This window comes from Notolabrus celidotus, chromosome 12 (genome assembly GCF_009762535.1).
Source record: "Notolabrus celidotus isolate fNotCel1 chromosome 12, fNotCel1.pri, whole genome shotgun sequence".
In the NCBI taxonomy this organism is placed as follows: Eukaryota; Metazoa; Chordata; class Actinopteri; order Labriformes; family Labridae; genus Notolabrus; species Notolabrus celidotus.
The window spans coordinates 27,733,844-27,754,166 of record NC_048283.1 but is presented as its reverse complement, the minus strand read 5'-3'; the positions used below and the strand labels follow the sequence as shown (position 1 = coordinate 27,754,166).

General features: G+C 39.9%; 1 protein-coding gene across 2 annotated transcripts in view; it reads left to right on the top strand.

The window, feature by feature from the left end:
• The first annotated feature begins 5,546 nt into the window (after positions 1 to 5,546).
• Positions 5,547 to 20,323, top strand: part of LOC117822598 (lysophosphatidylcholine acyltransferase 1) — a 40,128-nt gene continuing 25,351 nt past the window's right edge. Inside the window, exons 1-3 of one of the 2 annotated variants that reach the window (XM_034697421.1) lie at positions 5,547 to 6,021; positions 15,406 to 15,545; positions 18,233 to 18,447. In XM_034697421.1, coding sequence (XP_034553312.1) covers positions 5,899 to 6,021; positions 15,406 to 15,545; positions 18,233 to 18,447 — 478 coding nt within the window. In that variant the 5' untranslated portion in view covers positions 5,547 to 5,898. The remainder of the gene's footprint in view (positions 6,022 to 15,405; positions 15,546 to 18,232; positions 18,448 to 20,323) is intronic. The other variant, XM_034697422.1, reaches the window with a different exon arrangement.

Here is a 20,323-nt window from a genome sequence, read left to right as displayed (position 1 = left end):
GATGAAGAAAAAACACAGAGAGAAGCCGCTTAGATTCCATGCCAGAGAAGCTCTCTCAGATTTCAAATGTCTGTCGTGTGAAATCGTGGTTTCAAATGCTAACAATCTGACTGCTTAAACCCACTTCTACCCCCCTCATCCTTCGCTCATCGTCAGCACATCATAAAATGTGTAGATTAACTGTAAGGGAAACATAAACTCCCCTCTCTGGGATAAAGCTGCAGTGTTATACTTTGATGTTTTTTATCTTAAATGAAAGTGTTTTCCCCTGCAGCCCAATGTAAAACAAAAATCATGTGTTTCTTTCCCATACAAAGACATATGTTGTATAAAACAAAGGGAACGTCTTTGTTCTTGAAGCTTGAGACAGAGGTAAAACAAAGGGCCTTTGGTGATTGACACATCCAGAAAGTCCCCTGCCAATCTTGCGCACAATCCATTTCCTCAAGCCAAAGTGTTCTCTTTGTGTGTTGAATATGTTTTGGAACATGCCGGCCATTGATTGACATGAGCGCAAGGGCTGGTAAAACATTACGGTGGAGTGAAGAAAACATTGGTCCGTCTGTCACTCTGCCTCAGATGTTTGGCCTGAGGGCGGTGTCCTGATATAACAGAGGTGCACAAATCTGGACATTGTTCTCTGTCTGTGTCTTTACTTTTGTTCTTTTCTTGCTGCTTTAAAACCTGTCTAGATTTTCCTTTGCCTTTAGTTCAAATTTCAACTCTTGACCTGATCATCTGAGTGTCTGCAATGATCTGCTTGATGTGTTTCTCTTTTATTCTCACTCTGCTTTTTTGATTCCCGCAAGAAGCATTCAAATTCAATGAGCTGCTCTGGCCATACGCATAAAGCTGTTCAGTTCTGGGTCCATTACAAAGAGACATTGGCAGTGAAAACAAACACCTCAGATATTAGCCAAAATTCATCAGATTCTCTTCTGAATGGTACCAAACCATTGAATCTTAGCCCAGTTTTACAATGGGGCTGTTTAAACTACATGAATACAGTCATAATTGGTGCATTTTCAGTTTTGCACTACACCGTATATGGACCTTTCGAGTAAATCCCACATAAAGCAATGATAGTGACATATTTATACTTGTGTGGGATATTGAAACTTCCTTTTTTTCATTTAAACAGTTGGAAGGCATAGCAGTGACACCCAGTGCCACCTTGCAACTTTCAGTTTCCAAATGAAAACAACAGAAAAAACGCTGTATATATAAAATGTCCCGATACTTGTGTATTTCCAAAATGTCATATGGATTGATTCAACGCTGGCATTACAATTTTAATCAGCGGTGTAGAACCAGGTGTTAAAACGCATGCGGCAGCCCTCCAGGCCATAAGAAATTGGACAAGGCACCAGGAAATTGTGTCTCCTCCAGAAACAAGTGTTTTGTGATTGTTTACCCCATGTCTTTAAATTGCATTTCTTCCTTTTTAATTTAAGCACCTCAGCTATGGGATTGGTGGGGGAAAGAGAGAGGAAAGGGGACATAGGAGGAATGAGGGAAACCTTTTCTGCTAGTTTTTCTTTTTTCTATCCCTCCATCCTATCCAGTATTAACCCTGTCTGATGTGATTCCTGTCAAATGCAAATGTCACGACCTGATATGGTCAGCCCACAGGGCACTTTGACTACATGTTCTACATCCAAATTAAAATGTGAAGTTGAGGCGTTAGTATGTGTGTGTTTGTGTGCCTGAGCCTGTAAAATGTGCATGTACACGTATGTGTGTTTGACTGGCTGATGTTGACATACTTGCAATTACAAAAACCATAAGCAAAAGCAGGAGTGCTGAGAGGACAAGGAGAAATCAAGTGTGATAAATAAAGTACAGGTTCTCAAATACAACCCCTTTGTTCACACTGCATGCTTCAGTACCTGTGTGAACATGTAGTCCAATCAATAGGTTTGGAAATGAGGAACTCGATCTCAAAAGAGACTTTACAAAATGCTGTGCACGCACAAGTCAGCTGGATGACCAAAGAAATAAAGCACTGCCATGAAGATGAATACGGCTTTTTGTTTTTCTGTGTTATACCTTCATATCAACTTAGTCAGCTTTATAATGTGCTTGCAAAAAGTCAGGTTTTGATTTCCCAGCTGATCTGCAGATTTATGTCTGTGAAGGTTCTCAGTCATCCAGGTCATGGTAATCCAAAGCTTGATCCGTAAGGCAACTTTCAAGAATTTCTACAAGTCCAGTTGCCTTACGGATCAAGCTTTGGATCTGCAGATTTAACATAATGAGCAAAAAATTAAGAGACACTGAAAACAAGGCTTCAGTGATCTGTTCAAAATAAACAAATCACCCATTTTTTTTAAAGCTGCATCCAGTTGAAACTGAATCTGTATCATTATAAATTCAGTTTTTATGTTTTCCCTGTTCACACATTTAGACTTGCATCCCCACTGTCACATTGAACACACATCTTTACACTGAGATGCTGTGAATAAGAATTGAACTTGATATGGTGTGAAAGCAAGTGGAGAAGGAAAGATATTATAGCTCTGTTTATTGTTTGATAATGAACAGATAGCAATGGAAATTAGACATTTATGACAGAGTCCAGTCAAACAATGATGAACCGATTCATGATTTTAGCTCAATATCCTTTTAGCTTACATTAAACATAAGATAACTGCAATTGTTTTATAAGCAATGCACATGCAAATCATCTCTTTTATACACTTGAACCTCCATCTGTCTATATTTCCATTTAATCTTTTCCTGAAAAACTGGTAGTAAATGTTACATCTCTTACATTACAGTAAGGAGAAGCTCTTTATCTATGGAAGTGTGGGTGAAAATGCACTGTGAAGTGGTTTATATGGTTCACAAGTGCTGAATCTGTACATCAGTGTGTGGGTTACAATGTTCATGCAAAGTAAGTATGTACTCATATGATGGAGTGGGATTAATGTTACAGCATGTCATTTTATGTATCACTGTTGCCCTGAATGTACTGGGAGGTTTCCACCACTAGAGGGAAGCATTTAACCAATTATGAGAGCTATCTAAATTTTATGACCAATAATTCATGCTGGTGACATCCCAAAGAGTATCTTCTCCTAGGAGCGTAAAACTGTGCTGTGTGGTAAGATAGACTGATCAATTAATCTGGAAACTAAAACACTGACTTCTTTGATAGATACATGTTTAAGAGATGATCCATCAGAACAGATTTGTATTTTACTTTGAAACAGAATATGCAACCAACAAAAAATAAAGAACTTACTATATATGATAAATTAATCTTAGCTTAAGTTTCATAATTAAATGACATGTATGTACTCATGGTGTTATCCTCCAGATATACTATATGTACCTAATTTTTGCTACAGTTTTTCTGAGTCACTTTTGTACACTTCTTGAATCATCCTCGACATTTTAAAAACAGTAAGTGCATTTCTCAAAACAATTCATGCAAATAGCAAAACACCATGGATTACCTGAAAAAGCCAGTATCTTGCTCAAAATCCTTAGTTCATCTATCAAAAGTAAATATCTGTGTCAATGAACTTGTCAGTGCCATCAAAATGACAAGTCCTTGTGTCATTGTGTATGGATAAGACAGTAAAATTGCTTAGCCATGGTGTCAATACAACAGTGTACTCTGGAGGGACGTTCTGATGTAAACTATGGCTAAAGTTTTGATGGCAGTTATTGTAAATTGTAAGTTACACCATAGTGTGTTGTGGCTCTTATCTCATTAGGAACGCGCATATGTCCTCTGCCTCTTCCTCTGTTCTGCCTCCCAACTCCTCTCCCACGCAGCCTCACTCCTCTTCCTCTTCTTCTTCTCTCTGGCTGTTGACCCAGTCCAATTCCTTGTCCTTCCATTGTCAAACATCGTAACATTGTGTTATGCTCCGGCTTTATACTGTAAATACTTGCCAGTTGATGGTTACACCTTTAAGCTATTTCAGAAAACTGGTTGATCATTGGTTAATCTAATGCTTTACACATTTCCCTTTTGTTAGAGAAATTCAAGATTCACCTGTCATTCTGACAACATGTTCAACCATTTTGCACGTTAAGACTGATGCGATGAACTAATGCCTAAATGTTGTGGAGGGTGCGACTATTCAACAGAGACCCATTATAATACATTTTGATCAACATGAGGTAAGCAAGTGATAATGTGGGAAACAGCAGAGAATTGTACAGAATCATTTGCATGGATGTACCAAAGCATTTGCAACTTGTTCAAAGAAATGAGAAACTGCTTTGTTGATGCGCACAAGTGACGCAATGATGTGGAGCTTGAACAAGTAGTTTGAGAATTTCAACTCTGATCTGAGAAATGTACCAAAGAAACTGAGAAAAACTGTAAAATCATGAGCTGTTTACCCTGAACTAAGAAGCACCAATGTGGACACATTATTTATTTTTCTACAACCATTATGCAACATGAGCATTTTAACAAGGCATATGATATAATGTTATATGCGGCTGTTGTGAGTGATTCCCCCTCCCATTGACTGCACTTTAAGCATTACACCCACTCATTCACCCATGTTTACACATACATGCAGAGGTACAGATAACCCTCTTGAGGACCATACAGCCCACAGTGCATTTCACCTGATTGTCCAATAATAAACACAAACTTTTATGATGACACCCACGCTTCTGCTGCGAGAGCTGGACAGTCATTCTGATCCGCTAATAATAGTTTTAACCTTTCATTTGTTCTCGGCAAAGCAGGAGGTAACGCCTCCTCATTAGCAGCCTTGGTGACCACAGTACTCTAAAGATAGATAGATAGATAGATAGATAGATAGATAGATAGATAGATAGATAGATAGATAGATAGATAGATAGATAGATAGATAGATGAATAGAATACCCATGTTCATGATGTTTTAATTTCCTGCCATTGTATAACGGAGGGACATTTAAAAAAACAAACAAATAAATAAATAAATAAAAATAGATAAGTAAATAAATAAAAATATAACTAAATACATAAATAATTAAATAAATTAAGATAAGTAAATACATATAAATAAATAAATAAATAAATAAAATAGATAAGTAAATGAATATAAATAGACAAGTAGCCTAAATAAATAACAAATAAATAAATAAGAATAGATACGTAAATAAAAGCATCAAAGGACATTAAAACGTTTTTTAAAATAAGAAGACATCACATCGGGGGAAAAAAGAAAACGGAAAAGGATAAATTAGGAACACTAAAATAATAATTATAAATAATAATAATTAAATTCATTATAAAACAATTACCAATCAAATACAATTATCAAATACAATTCAAACTATGAATTAGTTGGATACAAACTAAAAAATAAGAATAAATCAAAATAAAAAGCTGTTGAAAGGATGAAGTCACATAAAAGCCAGTCTGTAAAAATGGGTCTTAAGAAGATAATTAAAAGTTGTCACTGACTCTGCGAGTCTAGAGATGTTTAAAATTGAATCCCTTTGACCATCTAATTAGGATTGTAAAGTTTGAAAATCCGATATCTTGGAGAGTTGTGAAGGCAGCATCACATCTTAAATGATGTGTCCTGCGCATGCGCTCTGACAGAGATGAGGAATCGTGGCTCCGTTAGCATCCCGAGCTAGCGGACTGGTCGGGGAGCTCGGTGTGGAGGAAAGCGACCTGCGCACTGAAGGCAGAGAGATATCAGCGACTTCAAATACCCCCAGCTAATCCTTGAGCTAACCATTATCCCTCCATGCAGTCCAGGAAAGAAAGATAACGGTGATAATAACCCCGCACTGCCACCTTAATTAGCCACCGTGCGAGGAAGAGCAGGAAAACTGCGTTTTGCGGGAAGAGTCTTCCTCTCAGGGAAGAGTACATTTTGAATCTCCAGAATATAGCTTCAACCTCGACCCACGTTCCTGCTTTGAAGAATGAGGTTGCCGAGTCACAGACAGTGCGCGGTGGAAGGAGAGGGGAAGAAGATGGACCAAGCTCCTCCGTTCAGAAACCCTTTTGTGCACGTCTTGAAATTCACCCCTCTGGAGAAGGCAAAGGTAAATCCTAATGCTTCCCTCTCATGCATATACATTAACAGGCTGCTAGGTGAGTAGTTGGACATTAACACAACAGTGCGACACAGTGGAGAGGCTGTCAGCATCATTTAACTTTGCAGTTATTGTATTTATCCATGTAATCAGCTGAGCTAGTGTTAGCTAGTCTGCTAACCGTGGCTCCATACATGTTGCTCTCCTCCTCTGTGTTGTTGACTTACTGTCCTGCTGTAATGCATTGCACAAAGGCAGTCGTTTAAAATGCATTCGTTAAGCTCCAGCAGCAGTATTTATTCCACATATGAGTTGTTACTAAGTGAGCATCAGTGTGTCTCTCCCTTCCAGTTCCCTAAATGACACACAGCTCTGTGAGCATGGCCGCAGCCTGTCCAGTGTGCACGATGGGCCTAGCTTGTTGCTCTTAAACTGTTGTCACATCTTCCACACTGTCGCATGCTGCTTGCTTGGTAGCGTTTAGAAACATGTCTAGGTATCCTGAAACAATGTAACATCCCATTTGTTTTGCATATGGCACTGCTTCCTAGCTACCCTTGCATTCTTGCCAAGCTTTGTTGGTCATCACAGCGCGTCCCAGCATCCAACACGTGTGATTGTGAAGGTTTGCAAACTGCATGGGAAAACTGTCAGTCATCTTCATCCCCCCTCCTTCATAGTCGTGTTTTCCACTCCATCTCTTTGAAGACACATCAACTGCATGTCTACATTTTATGGTTTTGCAGCATACAGCAGATTGATGCTGCCCAGCTATCAGTAATTGCTGCTCATAATCAGATTAAAGGTTTCAGACTTCTCTGCAAAAGGTGTTACTTGAAGCTTCCAGACATTCATATTTGTGACCTTCAAAGCTCCTAATATTATTAAAAAAGGTGCAAGTTTATTACTTCTTGCATAGACATTACAACACAGTTATGTAAAGGGTCCCTCTGTCTGATTGATGGTACAATTGCAAATATTGCAACATGTGGCATTATCAGGGTTACTTGTTCTGGAAGTTTCCAGTACTGGAAAACACCTGGAGAATGGGAGAAAAAGTTAGATGTCCTAGAAAATCACGTATTGTCCTGGAAAATTATTCCAACATGACTGCGTGCGACCTGACATGATTTAAAAAACACATCCCCATTCATTGAAAGCTGTCTTCTGGAAAAGACAGCGACACAGACCGGTCTGGCTGCGTGACTTTTTTCATGTCTTTTCTCCCTCACTTGGTCATAATCATGCATACACAAAAACTAGGGGTGTATTGTTTATGTTTTATGGTAAATTAACATGGTGGAGTGCTCTTTTGATTCAAAGAGTCCTATATTGAAGTTAAAGAGTGACCAGCGGAGTCGGGCAGAGAGTTTGGTGGTCTGTGTGCAGGCTGAGAGCTCAATTACCGTACTGTAGCTAGTAGGGATGCAAACTCCAGATAGTGAAAACAAACTGAACAAAAAGAGCGACACAGCTGCACAGAAACTGCACGTTGTAGACATTGCTGATCACAATAGACATCGCCACGCAGGAAGACAGTTTAAACTTTTTAAAATCTCTGAGAGAGTTCAAAACTTCACTGAAAATGTCCTGGAAAATGATCTCTGGAAAAGAGTGGGAACCCTGATTATGCACAGATGAAGGAAACCTCCACTCATCATGTACACGGCCTAGCCTTGATCTTGTTCTTTCAAAATGGGGCTGCTGATAAATTTGGAGGCGCATGTTGGCTCTTTGTAGTTCACCTCATATGGCCCCTGTGAATAGCTTAGTCAGTTAGGTAAGTGGGCACGTTTGTATGTCTCTGCGTGTATCCACCCTTACTAACCATGTAGATCCTGGTTCAGGTATAACATGTATTTGTACAGTAACATACAAATTACTTTTCACAGCCAACTTTATGCATGGCTGGTAGACTCATCTTATCCTTGCATACGGTTTCATATCTGGAAAACAAACTCTGCATTTTCTTTCAAATGTGAAAAGAGAAGCTACAAACCAACACATCACTTTTATCAATGCAGAGCTGTGTATCTTGTGTTGCATCCTGTAACCGTAAATGAGTAAAGGTCATAATTATATATGTGTGCAAACTGTCAAAACTGTTAGATGAGCTCATAGGTTACATTGTAAAAGATCTGTAAACAGTGTTAAACTGGGACACAGCTGTGAGGCATTCTCAGGAACAGTTCAGTCCAATGGGTGAGCCTCAGAATCATGAATGGCACCTCTCCGGCATACACGGTGTATCTTATTACAAGAAGGAAAGAAAGGTGACCTAGGGAGGTGCACACATATTTTTGACCTTCTGTCTCTTTAAAAAGAGACCAAGAATACCAGGTGGATCAAAGCTAAGGGAAAGACAGGATTTCTGGTTACTCCTACAATGCCAACACTGAAGTTCTGAAGTTATCAATGAGAGCTAAACATAGCCTATTCATTCAGACCAAGAACAGTCCACTGGTTTGTTCTCTGCACAATGTGATTACATGTGCACTTTAACATTTTACAGAAAAGTTGTCCCCAAACAATGTCCGAGTATTGGACTAGCATTACACTCTCATTTTCACCAACAGTGACATTTAATTGTGAAGTTCTCTGCAGCATTTCCCCCCCCAGCAGCCACTCCATCTCTGTACACATACATAACTTTACATAATAGAAGTCAGGGAGGCTTAGCACTTAAAAAACAGTTTCTTGTAAACACTAAGTGCTGAACCAAAAGTGGATCATGAAGTGATGGAATTGAGTTTCCTAGTTGTTCTGATGTAACTGAGGAAAAGTGCTTTCAGCATGTTGCACTGATCTTGCCTTCACATTTCGAGCAGCACGAGGACGACTTAATGTGAAGTGAAACTCTGAAGATTAGAGAAAAGGTGATAGATCCATCTACTGGTTGTCTCATTGACTGACAGATGAACCCACAGGAGCTGTAGGTTCATCTGTGGGTTCAAAGGGGCAGGTGTTACGTGACGGCGTGCTGCTGAATGGCTTGAAATGAGTCACAGTGGTTTCCTTGGTGATAGATTTACCGTATTAAAAACCAATACAGGTTTTCAGTAATGTGTGTAAGATGTTTTCAGACTTGTACGGCTTTAATAGAATGAGTTTTTTGAATGTGCTAAGCCATGAGAGTGTCTTAGTGAAAGAAAACTATATTACTGTCTGTGAGTGTTGACTAAAGGCCTGACAAATAATAGGCTGTAGCTCAGTTCAAACTTTCAGAGTTAACATGCCAAATTGGTATTTTCCCTCCTGGTGCGAGTGCTCTTGCCAGCGACCATAAACGTGAGGAACAGGAGACGTTTCACTTCTCTGACTTTTGACTATTTAGTCATTATTGTGCAGGGAACACCACAGACGTTTCTGACTGATAGCTTCTTCTGTAGGATGTCTCAACTCTCAAATTTGGAAACAGCTGTGAACTCTTGTGGATGCTCATCAGCTGGCCTTTTATCGTTCAGCCTGACCCTTTAGTCTAGGGGTTCCCAAAGTGTGGGTTGGGACTAAGTGGCAACCTTCAGTCTAAAAATATGAGTCCAATGTGGAAGTGCTAAAAACTGCAGTTCATCAAGGATCCGCTCGAGGCTGGCTCCGGGAATACGGGAAACCACATACACACCAATTCAAGAAAGCCGATGTTTACAGCAGAAATAAACATGTTTACAGTCTGGGACAAAAGACAAGTGTAGTCTGGATAGCTCAATCTTGATCGGCACACACTGTACGGGGGGAGACTTTTGTTCTTACGCGGCAATTTCAAGGATATTTAGATTACGAGTCCTCCAATGAGAGGCACAGCTGACTTGATTGACGGGCAGGAACACTGTAGCTGTTGGCTAGGAGGCTCAAAGCCCGCCTCTTTACGTCACAGTCACTCGACAGCAGCAATATGGCTCCCGTTGAGCGATTGTTCTCAAAACAGCGCTTCAGAATCAGATGTGTAACATCATGGATACTATGTCCATATTTTCTACAGTCCATGGTTGGGACCCCCTGGGGGGGTCGGGAGATGTCTTCCAGATTAAATTTTTTTCTAGGAATCTAAATTTGCCTATTTTACCCATTATTGTAAAAAATATAGACACAAAAAGTAGTTTGATTTGAAATCAAACCCTGCAAATAAGTACATTTCATTAGTTTTCTGCCTTTCTTTGTTGCCAGTTGACTCCTAAATGTAGGGTTAGCTAACAGTTAATGAAAAAAAGGATCAGTAGCAGCAGGTACATTCACAGCAGCAGAGGAAACAGCCAAACTAACAAACTAAGATAAATGAAGTATGAAGCAACATTTAACCACTTTGAGGGACAGTAGGAGTCACAAGTCTTTGGATCCTATATCTTGAAGGGGTTGCGGGATGAAAAGTTTGGGAACCCCTGATTTAGTCCATGATGAGATTACTACTGAGCTGAACCAGTACACCTAAAGTGGAAACACATATTTGTCTTTTTGTAATCATGTCACGTGTACCAGCAAACGCTCCTGGTCCTGGACTAACCTTAAACCACCAAATGTTGATAAGCTAATTTAATTGTTTGACTTTGGTGAGCCTAGTTTTCATTCCTTGTGTGATTAATTTGACCTACATCTTTTTTTGTGTTGCATAGTGTAGGCCAGATTCACTCTCCTAGAGACAGTCAGTGTTTCTGAGGATTGGCATCAGAAGAGGGCAGTTGATCTCTTCTTCACAACAAGCATAGTCATGCATATTCAACACACGTGCAGTTCAAGGCCCGAGGTTAAAAAAGGTTTAATAACTCCCAGTATTGTGCAATGGATCAGTTGATTTTATATTACGTAACTGAGACCTGAAGGTGTAGCCTTACATGTCATAAGACATGGGTGTCAAAGAAAGCACAAATAATCACTCAAGCACACATTGTACTTAAAATGCCGGACTCAAACCTCACAGCGACCTCTCACGTGTTGTGAAGCTGAAATTTTGTCTTCAGCTCCTCTCTGTCACCTTAAGCAGAGTTCAAAAAGGAAAGTGTCGAGACATGTAGGAGTGAACATTTGATCCTGCATTCTGAAAACAGGAAGCTCACACACCTACTCAAGCTGTCCCTAAAAGGTCTCAGTTCAAACACTGTGATCAGGTTGACTGTGTTTTCTGTGTTTAGCACAACTTCCTGTTTCACAAAGTGTTGATTCAAGAAGTCAGACAGAAAGCATGACTTGTGACCATGGTTTTGTTTTTGTCACAAGAAGAGCACAAGACCCATTGACTTGAACTGTGAAAAAAAGACATATGCTTGTTCACAAATGGCCTGATCTCTGTCTCTGTCTTAGTGCTGGGCGATATTGAAAATAATGTTATCACGTTAAAATATTTCACATCAGTTGATATAGATAATTATCATGATAAAAATGTTAAATTTAAATTTAAAAGCAGATTTTTGCTCCTGAGTGAAAGCTGAAGAAACCAGACATTTTGTTAGTTTGTATCTGGATTTAGTTTTCTGATGAGCTTCTTGAATCAATCATTTCTGACAGTACTAACAGGAAGCAGGTCTTTTGAGTAAAATTATATTTTTGTGGTTTTAATTTGTAGATTCTTATTTTTCTCAGGTTGAGATAATATGTATAACTTGATTTAAATTCAACTCAAAGATATATCTAATTATGTACTGTGTATCAGTTTAGTTGAGTATTGTTTTGAGTTGTGCTCTACCCTTTAAGATTAATAATAATAATAATAATAATAATAATACCTACGTTTTATATAGCGCTTTTCAATAACTCAAAGATTACTAAGGGTTACGGGCAGAGTGATGTTGTTTCCCACAGTGCAGTGAATGCATCACGATTATTCAGTGTTCAGTTGTCCTACGGTCGCAGTGGACATTATAGGTGTCTGAAATGCACAGCAGAAATTGTCTCTGTGCTCTTCCTTTACCCACATCCTGAAAGTATATTTAATGTATTAAGTGAATAGTTAACGCAGAGTCGACACAGTGTCAGACTAACGACTCCTTTGAGCTGTAAGGTTTTGAGTTTCTTCAGTGTCGCTGTCTCTCGTTTCAGCTGTGTTTACATTCTGCTCCGAACATCTTTAAGCCCCGCGTCCCTCTCACCCTGCGACATGATTTGATTGGCTGTTCAATGCAGTTTTTTTCTTCTGTCTAATGTTGGTTTGCAACTAGCGTTTATGGCTCATTATTAGCGCCCCCCCTTTCCTGTGGTTGGGGCGTGTAATTACATGTTTATTTGTATACAGTTTTTAGCGAAACTTTTTCATATTTATATTGAGAAAAAGTATATTGCGATAATTATCGTTATCGAATTATCACCCAGCTCTACTATGTGTTGTCTTTAGTAGATTATGGGCAGCAAATTCAGACTGCTTGTCCTCTTTATTACTGGAATGATAAAAAGAAAATTGTGCTAATGTCTGATTTGTAATAACAGGAACGGCTACAAATAGCTGCACCTCAAAAAAGGAGACCACACTTTCCTTAGATTTCCAGCTTCACTTACGATGTAGCCTCCATACATACATTCTCCAAGTAACATCAGTCCAGATGAGATTTTATTTGTTTCCATTTGAGTCTTAATGCACTCATTTAAATCAGTTTTTTATTGCAATGCCTCATTTCACAGTAACTCCTAAATAACCTCTCCACTCTTGTAGCATTGCTTTTATTCTAACTCCAAGTTGACATTCATGCATTCTCATGCTTTGGGTCTGAATAAATCTTTTAACAAATGCATTATACAGTAGCTCTAAAGCATTCCCTGTAAGAAACCTTTTACTATAGGAAAGGGGCTTCATTACTCAGTCAGCCGTTTGGTCTTTCTTGGGGGGAGAAACTCCATATCTGTGTAGGAAAAAAACTGTGCGTATGTCACTCATTAATGTATGTTAAGAGGATCATGGGAATGTAAACAGGAGGAAGAATGAAGATAAACACAGAGATGTTGGTGTGGTAGGATTAGAGGGTAGTATTCGTATGTTTCTCCTTCATCCGAGACCCAGTAAAACATTTATAATGGATGATGCTGTTATGATGTAAACAGGATTATTTCTCAGGATATGTTTGGGTGAAAAAAATGTACAAACTACGAATATTACAGTGAGACTATTTTCTCTCAGCTCTGTAGTTTCTAATATCTGCGTATTGTTTGTCAGTAGTCTAGCCGTCAAGCTTTATTTTCACTGATGTGAGAGGACTAAACTGTCACAGCAGAACTTTCTCAGATAAGATAAGAGTGCGACAACTTCATGCTCCCCAGTAGCGACTGTAAAGTAAACAGTCAGCATTGCAGTTTAAGGTTTTGTTGGTGTCAATGAAGAACATTACGTATTTGTAACATTTACTAGTTAGTGTTACAGCAGCTTCTTACAGGAAGAGTATATATAAAGGCATTGAAGCTGGGGTTGGTAGTCAGATGTAGATACACTTTTTGTTATACTGGTTAAAATGATCTTTATCCTGATGATAATCAATACATAATGTGTTCTTAAAAAAGAGTGAAAAAAAGCTGATATCTACAGCCGGAGTAAACCTGGGAAAACACCAACCAATCACCGTCATATGGGTCCAATTTATGAAACCAATCAAATCCTTTCCTGCCGTTCTGCCCGCCTCCTGGGCGTACATTTCTCCGGCGTGCACTCCCCGGCTGTTTCCAAGATTCAGTATGTAGTAAGTAGTATGTGAACAAGAGCAAAATCTGCTGTATGCCAAAACTCCCCGGATGTCTACTGATTCGGGAAAATATCTCAGTGTGCATCGGACCAGTCTTCCTCGCGTACTGTTTCCCATAATGCACAGCGCTCATTTTTTGACGGGAGGAAATCCGTTTTTGGGTGCTGTGAAAGTTATCAAATTACATATAAACCACTTCCTAACTTTTTAAATCATAAATGGATAAGCTTTTTATTTATCGGCTTCGCCGTTGTTTACTTCCGCTTTCCGAAACCGGAAATCCAGCGAAGTCTGGCTCAGCATGCTGCATGACAGATCGGACAGAACAGTCATACTACATACTAAATTCAAATGCAGTATGTAGTAGGCAACACCTACTGCCTACTACATTAGTAAGTAGTATGTAGCAGGCCGTTTCGGAAACAGCCCCTGTCTCCTGCCTCTTCTTCCCCTGACTCTATTTACTGCCCCTCTCGCTCGACCTCGGGCCTGTCCCCTCTGACCCGATGAGGTGCTTTGCTCAGGACTGTAGTCCGGATCAGAGTCTAAAAAGCTCTCACCACGGGGGCTCTAACAAGCAAAAGAAATTAATGACATTTAGTAAGTCCAACAGAAAATATATATGTATTCTAGCGTCCGTCCGGACGCTGTAGGGATGGTGAGCCGATTCGTGAACACGTTGAGCTTTACTAACCGGTCACTGTCGGCCGTGATCACGCCAACAAACAAAGCAACAATCAATGTTTGAATGAATGAAGAACTTCTCCTGCGTGTCTCTCCTCTCTCCCGCTCGCTGTGAGTTGTGAGTACTAACAATAGCCATGTTTGTTTTTGTTTTTAACTTTCACCGCTGTTTACCGCTGAGTGAGACATGAGTTGACGTAGTGCAAAACACAAACGATGTGCTGAGGACCGGATTTGAATCATTCATGATCATATGGTGGTGAATCAGCTGCACTCGTGCATCTGAGCGGGAGCGTCGTTTTGGAGGAGCTCTGAGCGGCTGCGAGGGGAGGGGGAGGGGTTAGACATTTTCAAATTCATGCTAGTTTTCCGTGACTACCAACCCGAGCTTTAATGTAACCTGAGAACAGAAACAGCCAGCGTAACGTCAGATTCTTGTCTTTTGTATTTAGATGAATGCTCACAATATTACAAAGTCTCTCTCTGCTTTACTGCACAATACGAATGGACTTTAAGTGCTGCTTTTTATCCCTGCACCTTGCTTTTGTGTAATGTTAAAAATTGAATAAGATCAGCTGTTTTCTTGCCCCCCAACAACAAGTACAGACAAAGCAAGCCATTTGTAGGATACGTCTTCTTGGTAAATTAAAACTACACTGTAAAAAATGAAGTAATTCAGTCTACCAGGCAGGGGAACCACAGGGTCATGGTTTAAGGCCTTCCACAGACCAAGTTGAGAAATTGAACACTGGTAGCTGGAGAGATGCCAATTCACTTCCCACAGGAACCGCTGAGGTACCCTTGAGCAACTGCTCCTGGTGCTCGTTCAGCCCCCTCACTCTGACATCTCTCCATTAATTCATGTCTGCAGGGTCCTGTTTGTGCTGGTGTATGTATTCCAATCTGTCTGTGTTGCATGTTTCTCAAGTATCCAGAGTCTTCTTATTCTCAAGCAGATAATGAGTGCATAGACTGAAGGTCTGAAGTGAAATGTGTTTTGTTGTATGTGTTTCTTTAACTCTTTTCCTCTTTCTCTCTTTTCCTCTTACTCTTGCAGATTGCATTAATGACAGTCACACTGTTCCCCATCCGTCTACTCATAGCTGCATTCATGATGCTGCTGGCTTGGCCTTTTGCCTTCCTGGCCTCAGTAGGGCGCTCAGAGACCACCGTTGAACCCCAGTGCCTCTGGAGGAGGTGGGTGCTTTGTTGTATATTTTTAAGATGTTTTTTTTTAATTATTATTTCAAAAGGAACTATACACAAGTGACATTTCTACCAGGGTTGTTAACTTCTAACTGTTGGACCTGTATTTTGGTTTATTATCAGTTTAACAGTAAAAAAAAATATAAGGATGACACACAGGAACTAAACCCTAGCACCAAACCTTTCAGCCCACGACCCCCAAAATATAGCGGCCAAAGACTTGCGACCCCAACTTCCCCTTTGAAGTGATTAAATGTAGCTTCATACTTAATTTAGCTAGTCTGCAGAAAAGTAGCCACCTACATGCACGTGTTTGTGTTTCCTGGGCTGTTATGAATTAACCGCTGCTACTGATGCTTTAATTTAATTACCTGCTAACGAACCCTTACCTTAACCCTACATCATCTAATGAAAGGCAGAAAACGAATGAAAAAAAGGTATTTTCAAGGTTTAATTTCTAAATGAATTACTTTATTAAAAACATATTTACAGAAATAGCAATATATGAAATTTTAGATTACTGAAAAAAGATAATCTCACCACCCCCAATTAGTGTCCGTCAACCCCCACTTTGGGAACCCCTGCTTTAGTAGGCTCTGGTCTATTTCCTATCTAGTTTTAGCATTTTCATTTTTTTCTACTTCTCTCCATCTCCAACTCTACTGTATCTGTTATGAGGAGGGACTCCATGCATACTTGTCACAGAAAGGCAGAGTCAGAGAGAGACGGAGAGAAAATAAGGTCAGCTAGTATGAACTCACTGGAAATGTTGGAATGTGGGCCTTCTCGTGCATATATTTCAAAAGATAATTTGTGTCAATATTGTTTAGTACCATGTCGGTCTTGATCCTCTTGGACACAGCTCACCTGTTGTTGTGAGAACAAGATCAAACTTGGATAAATTGAAAAGTTTGTGTTTTGTGGGAGACTGTTGCACAAAAAGTTACTGCTGATAAAGAAACTCAACCGAACAGACAGAGAGGGAGAGAAAAGATGAGCACACTGAAGTTGTTTGTGAAATAATAAGGTATGTTCAGTGACTCTTTATTTTTCATGCTTCTGTTTTGCATCTTAAGCAAGCAGCAACACCCAGTCTCAAAATAAAAGGCCAATGCTGAAGTCCTAAGAACTGCAGTTCATCGAGCATCCACTTGAGGCTGGCTGCAGAAACACCAGAAACCACATACACACCCATTCAAAGAAGACAATCTTTACATCAGTAATAAACATGTTTACAGCCTGGTTCAAAAAACAGTTTAGGTCTGAATAGCTCATTTTTCTATCGGCACACACTGTACGGGGGGATTTTTTTATAACTCGTTATTTTTGAAGATATTAAACTTGCAGGTTTTGCCCAAATAAGTGCATGCTTGATTTGATTGACAGGCAGGAACACTGCTATTAGCGAAAAGGCTAAAGGCCCGCCTCTTTACCTCACAGTAGTTCAGACAAAGTTAGGTTGAGTTCAACATTTCCAATATGGTACCCGCTGACGATCGGCTTCAAAACAGCGCTTCAGGGTTGGGTGACGTCCCATTTATATATACAGTCTATGATCAAAAGACACACTCTCCTGGTTCGCAGGAAATGTTGAGTTAACAGGGTCCATATCCAGTTGTAATGTTGCAAATGAATCAACTATGGTAGATCACACTACTCATGCTCTTCTCTTTATTTTGCAATAGGCTACTTATTTAAAGATTCATTGATACATTCATTGTAAACTTGTATTTTCAGCTGTCCTTTCCTCCCACAGCTGTAAGAGTAAAAGTATGACAATGGAGCTGATGTGTTCAAAATGTCAATGTTTAAGATAAAAAGAACACAATCTGAAGGCCGTCTCATTTTCCTCTGAGTCACTTTGAGCTGTGATAGTTACGTTGTCTCTGCCGTCTCCTCCGTGCTATTGTGTAATAGTATTTCCAAGAAGCTCCCACAGCACCCGCAGGTCTCCTCCTCTCAAGCCAGACACTAAAAATACTACCTGAAAGGTTAATGAACATGCAGGTGAATAATGTTGTATTTTCATAGGAGAAGCTTGTAATTTAATGTGTGGGGAGGTTTGTAAGAGAGGTCTCCAGAGAAGTGATAGATTTTTCTTCAACCTGAGGGAAGGTTAAATAGGGGAGAAAAATGCGTGTAGGTGAATGCCCACAAGTGGCTAGCAGCGAATAGTTCAGGATGCCAGTTTTTAATACGCCCCTTTAGGCCTGAGGATGCAAAGCTCTCATCAACAGAGCTCAGAGAGATCTATCAGGCAGCCTTGCCTGTTTTTAAAATGAGTGAATCTCACTCTGCCTTTTTAAAAATGGTCTTGGGAGCGATGAGATTTTGTGCTGATGCCTGCTATCTAATAGCTTTTACACAATTCTTTGGTCTGATTTGATTAATCTAAGTGACAGTTTAGCGTTTGACCTAAGTTGGCTCTGAAAGAGGGTTGTCCTTTGAAGTAGAGACGGGTAATTAATACAGAAATGGTGCCTCGCAGGATGTTAAAACTGATCTCATTCTTGGATGATGTTTTTAGCTTTTGTCACCGCACAGCACACAGATTCTATTAATTTCAAAAGAGAGCCTTACACTACCAAGTCGTCTGAGCAGTCTTTGCCATTACACACTGTATTATTCTCTGTTTCCAATGAAAAGCGCCCCTCACACATGCATGATCTGTTTTGCAGACTGGTGGACATCATTCTGAAGATCATCATGCGGGTCATGTGGTTTGCGGGAGGTTTCCATTGGATGACCGTGAAAGGACGGAAAGCGTTGCCTGCAGAAGCACCCATCCTCACCCTGGCACCTCATTCGTCGTACTTTGATGCCATCCCAGTCACAATGTCGATGGCCTCAATAGTAATGAAGGCGGAGAGCAAGGATATACCTCTCTGGGGGAGTAAGTATCAAACACATGCAGGATATATCGTGTGCAAGAGGCGTGTTGTTTATATCATCGTCAGTGTTCACTTTGTGTTTTCATGAAACAAAGCCACTCTTAAAAGGCCGGTCACAACACTGTCTCTGATATGTTGTATTAGATGAGAGAGGGGATTGCCCAATCTACTGTACAGTTATTTTTTTGCATGAGTAGAAGCAAAGTGCACATTGGGTCATTTTCACAGCAGTGTAAATCACAATATGTGAAAACAGAGAAATACTCATGCCTTACATGTGTAAGCTGAAGTTATTTCCACAATATATGCCAGCCTTGACTGTGCATGTTAGTTTATAAATGGTAATAATTACTTCCAACCTTGAGCTCTGCAGTGTTGCTACAAGCTTGTGATAATCATTTAGTCGCTCAAAGAAAGGTGAACAATGTGAATAACTCTGCTGTTGGTTCAAAGAGAAACTTGAATGCTCATAATAATTAGACATTTCTCTTAGGGATGTCAACAATTAATTTACTATTGATTAATTGATTGTTAAGAACGTCCTCGAACAATTTTTTTTGTTTCAGTTTTCTATCACTTGGAACAAACATTATGTGGTCTCATATTTGGTTCAGCTATCAGGGGGGTGTTTTAAGTTTAAAGCATGTTTCGACGCTCAGTTGGGGGCTGCGGCTGAGTGACAGGTCTCCACGAGAGCTTTTTTTTCTCTGCTGCCAGACTGCTTATGACCCGGTTGCTCTCCCGGCTGACACCTGAACGCGTTCACATCAAGCGAGCCGAATACGGCCCTGGTGGGGAAGCTTTCAGCAGTGTGTCTGCCCCCTGGTGGCTGGCTGCAGTATAGGTAAAAAAAGATCCGTCTCCCCCATGCAGTCAAACTTTAAAAAATAAATACACTTCGTACAAATGTTTCTCACATCCGTATGCTGTGGTGATATGTAGTTAGTATTTCACTGTTTTGTGTCCAAGGCCTCTTTTTCCTGAAAAGTTTCTTTTTCGTTAGTTATTAGAGTTTAAAAAACGGGGTTTTACTTCCGGGTTTCCTTTGATTCACAACCGCCATCGAGTGAAACTTCAAAGGACACACAGCGTCTTGTGACGTCACGCTGTAGGGCGGAGCTTATTACAGTGGCTTCACAGGCTCTGGCTGCACAATGGTGGCGCCCAGGAGAGGGATTTTTTTGGCTTCAGAACTGTACAACGGGAAGAGGCGGAGCAACGCTGTCCATTTTTATTTATAGTCTATGGTTCACATGATTATTTTTCTCAATATGAACGAGTAGACAGAAAACTGGACACTGTGAGTCTAAAATATGTTTCTGTTCTGTTCCCTTGTTGAAGTCTGAGCCTTCACTTTTATGACTGTATGTCCGCAGAGATTTTCAGCCTGCTCCACACGTTGATATTCAGCGTGTTCAACATTTTGAACACCTCAATACGATCCGTAGCTATTTAATACTGTCAGTTATATACATTTAACCGTGAAGGAAAATTTGATTCAGGGGATTGGCTTTGTTTTTGACATGGAAAACGTTTACGGGTTTTTTTTTTTGTGATTAATCAATAATTGATCGATAAAATTTCCAAAGATCAATCACAGAAAATACTTGAAATTTAAATCCCTTATTTCTGATAATTGTTAGCTTGTCCTGTAGCCCGTTTTGTACCTGAACCAAAACTGCCCGGGTAAAATGTTCCAGTATTTCAGGAAGATGGAAAGAAAAATGACTGAAAATCAACTTAAACCTTAAAGTCACTGCTTTTTTTGTAACAACAGGTATTGTGACTTAATTTTCTGTCATCAGTTCATTGCTAAAATCCCAAATGTTATTATGTAGCTGCCATTGTTTCTGCAAAACTGTCAAAGGATGACGGCAG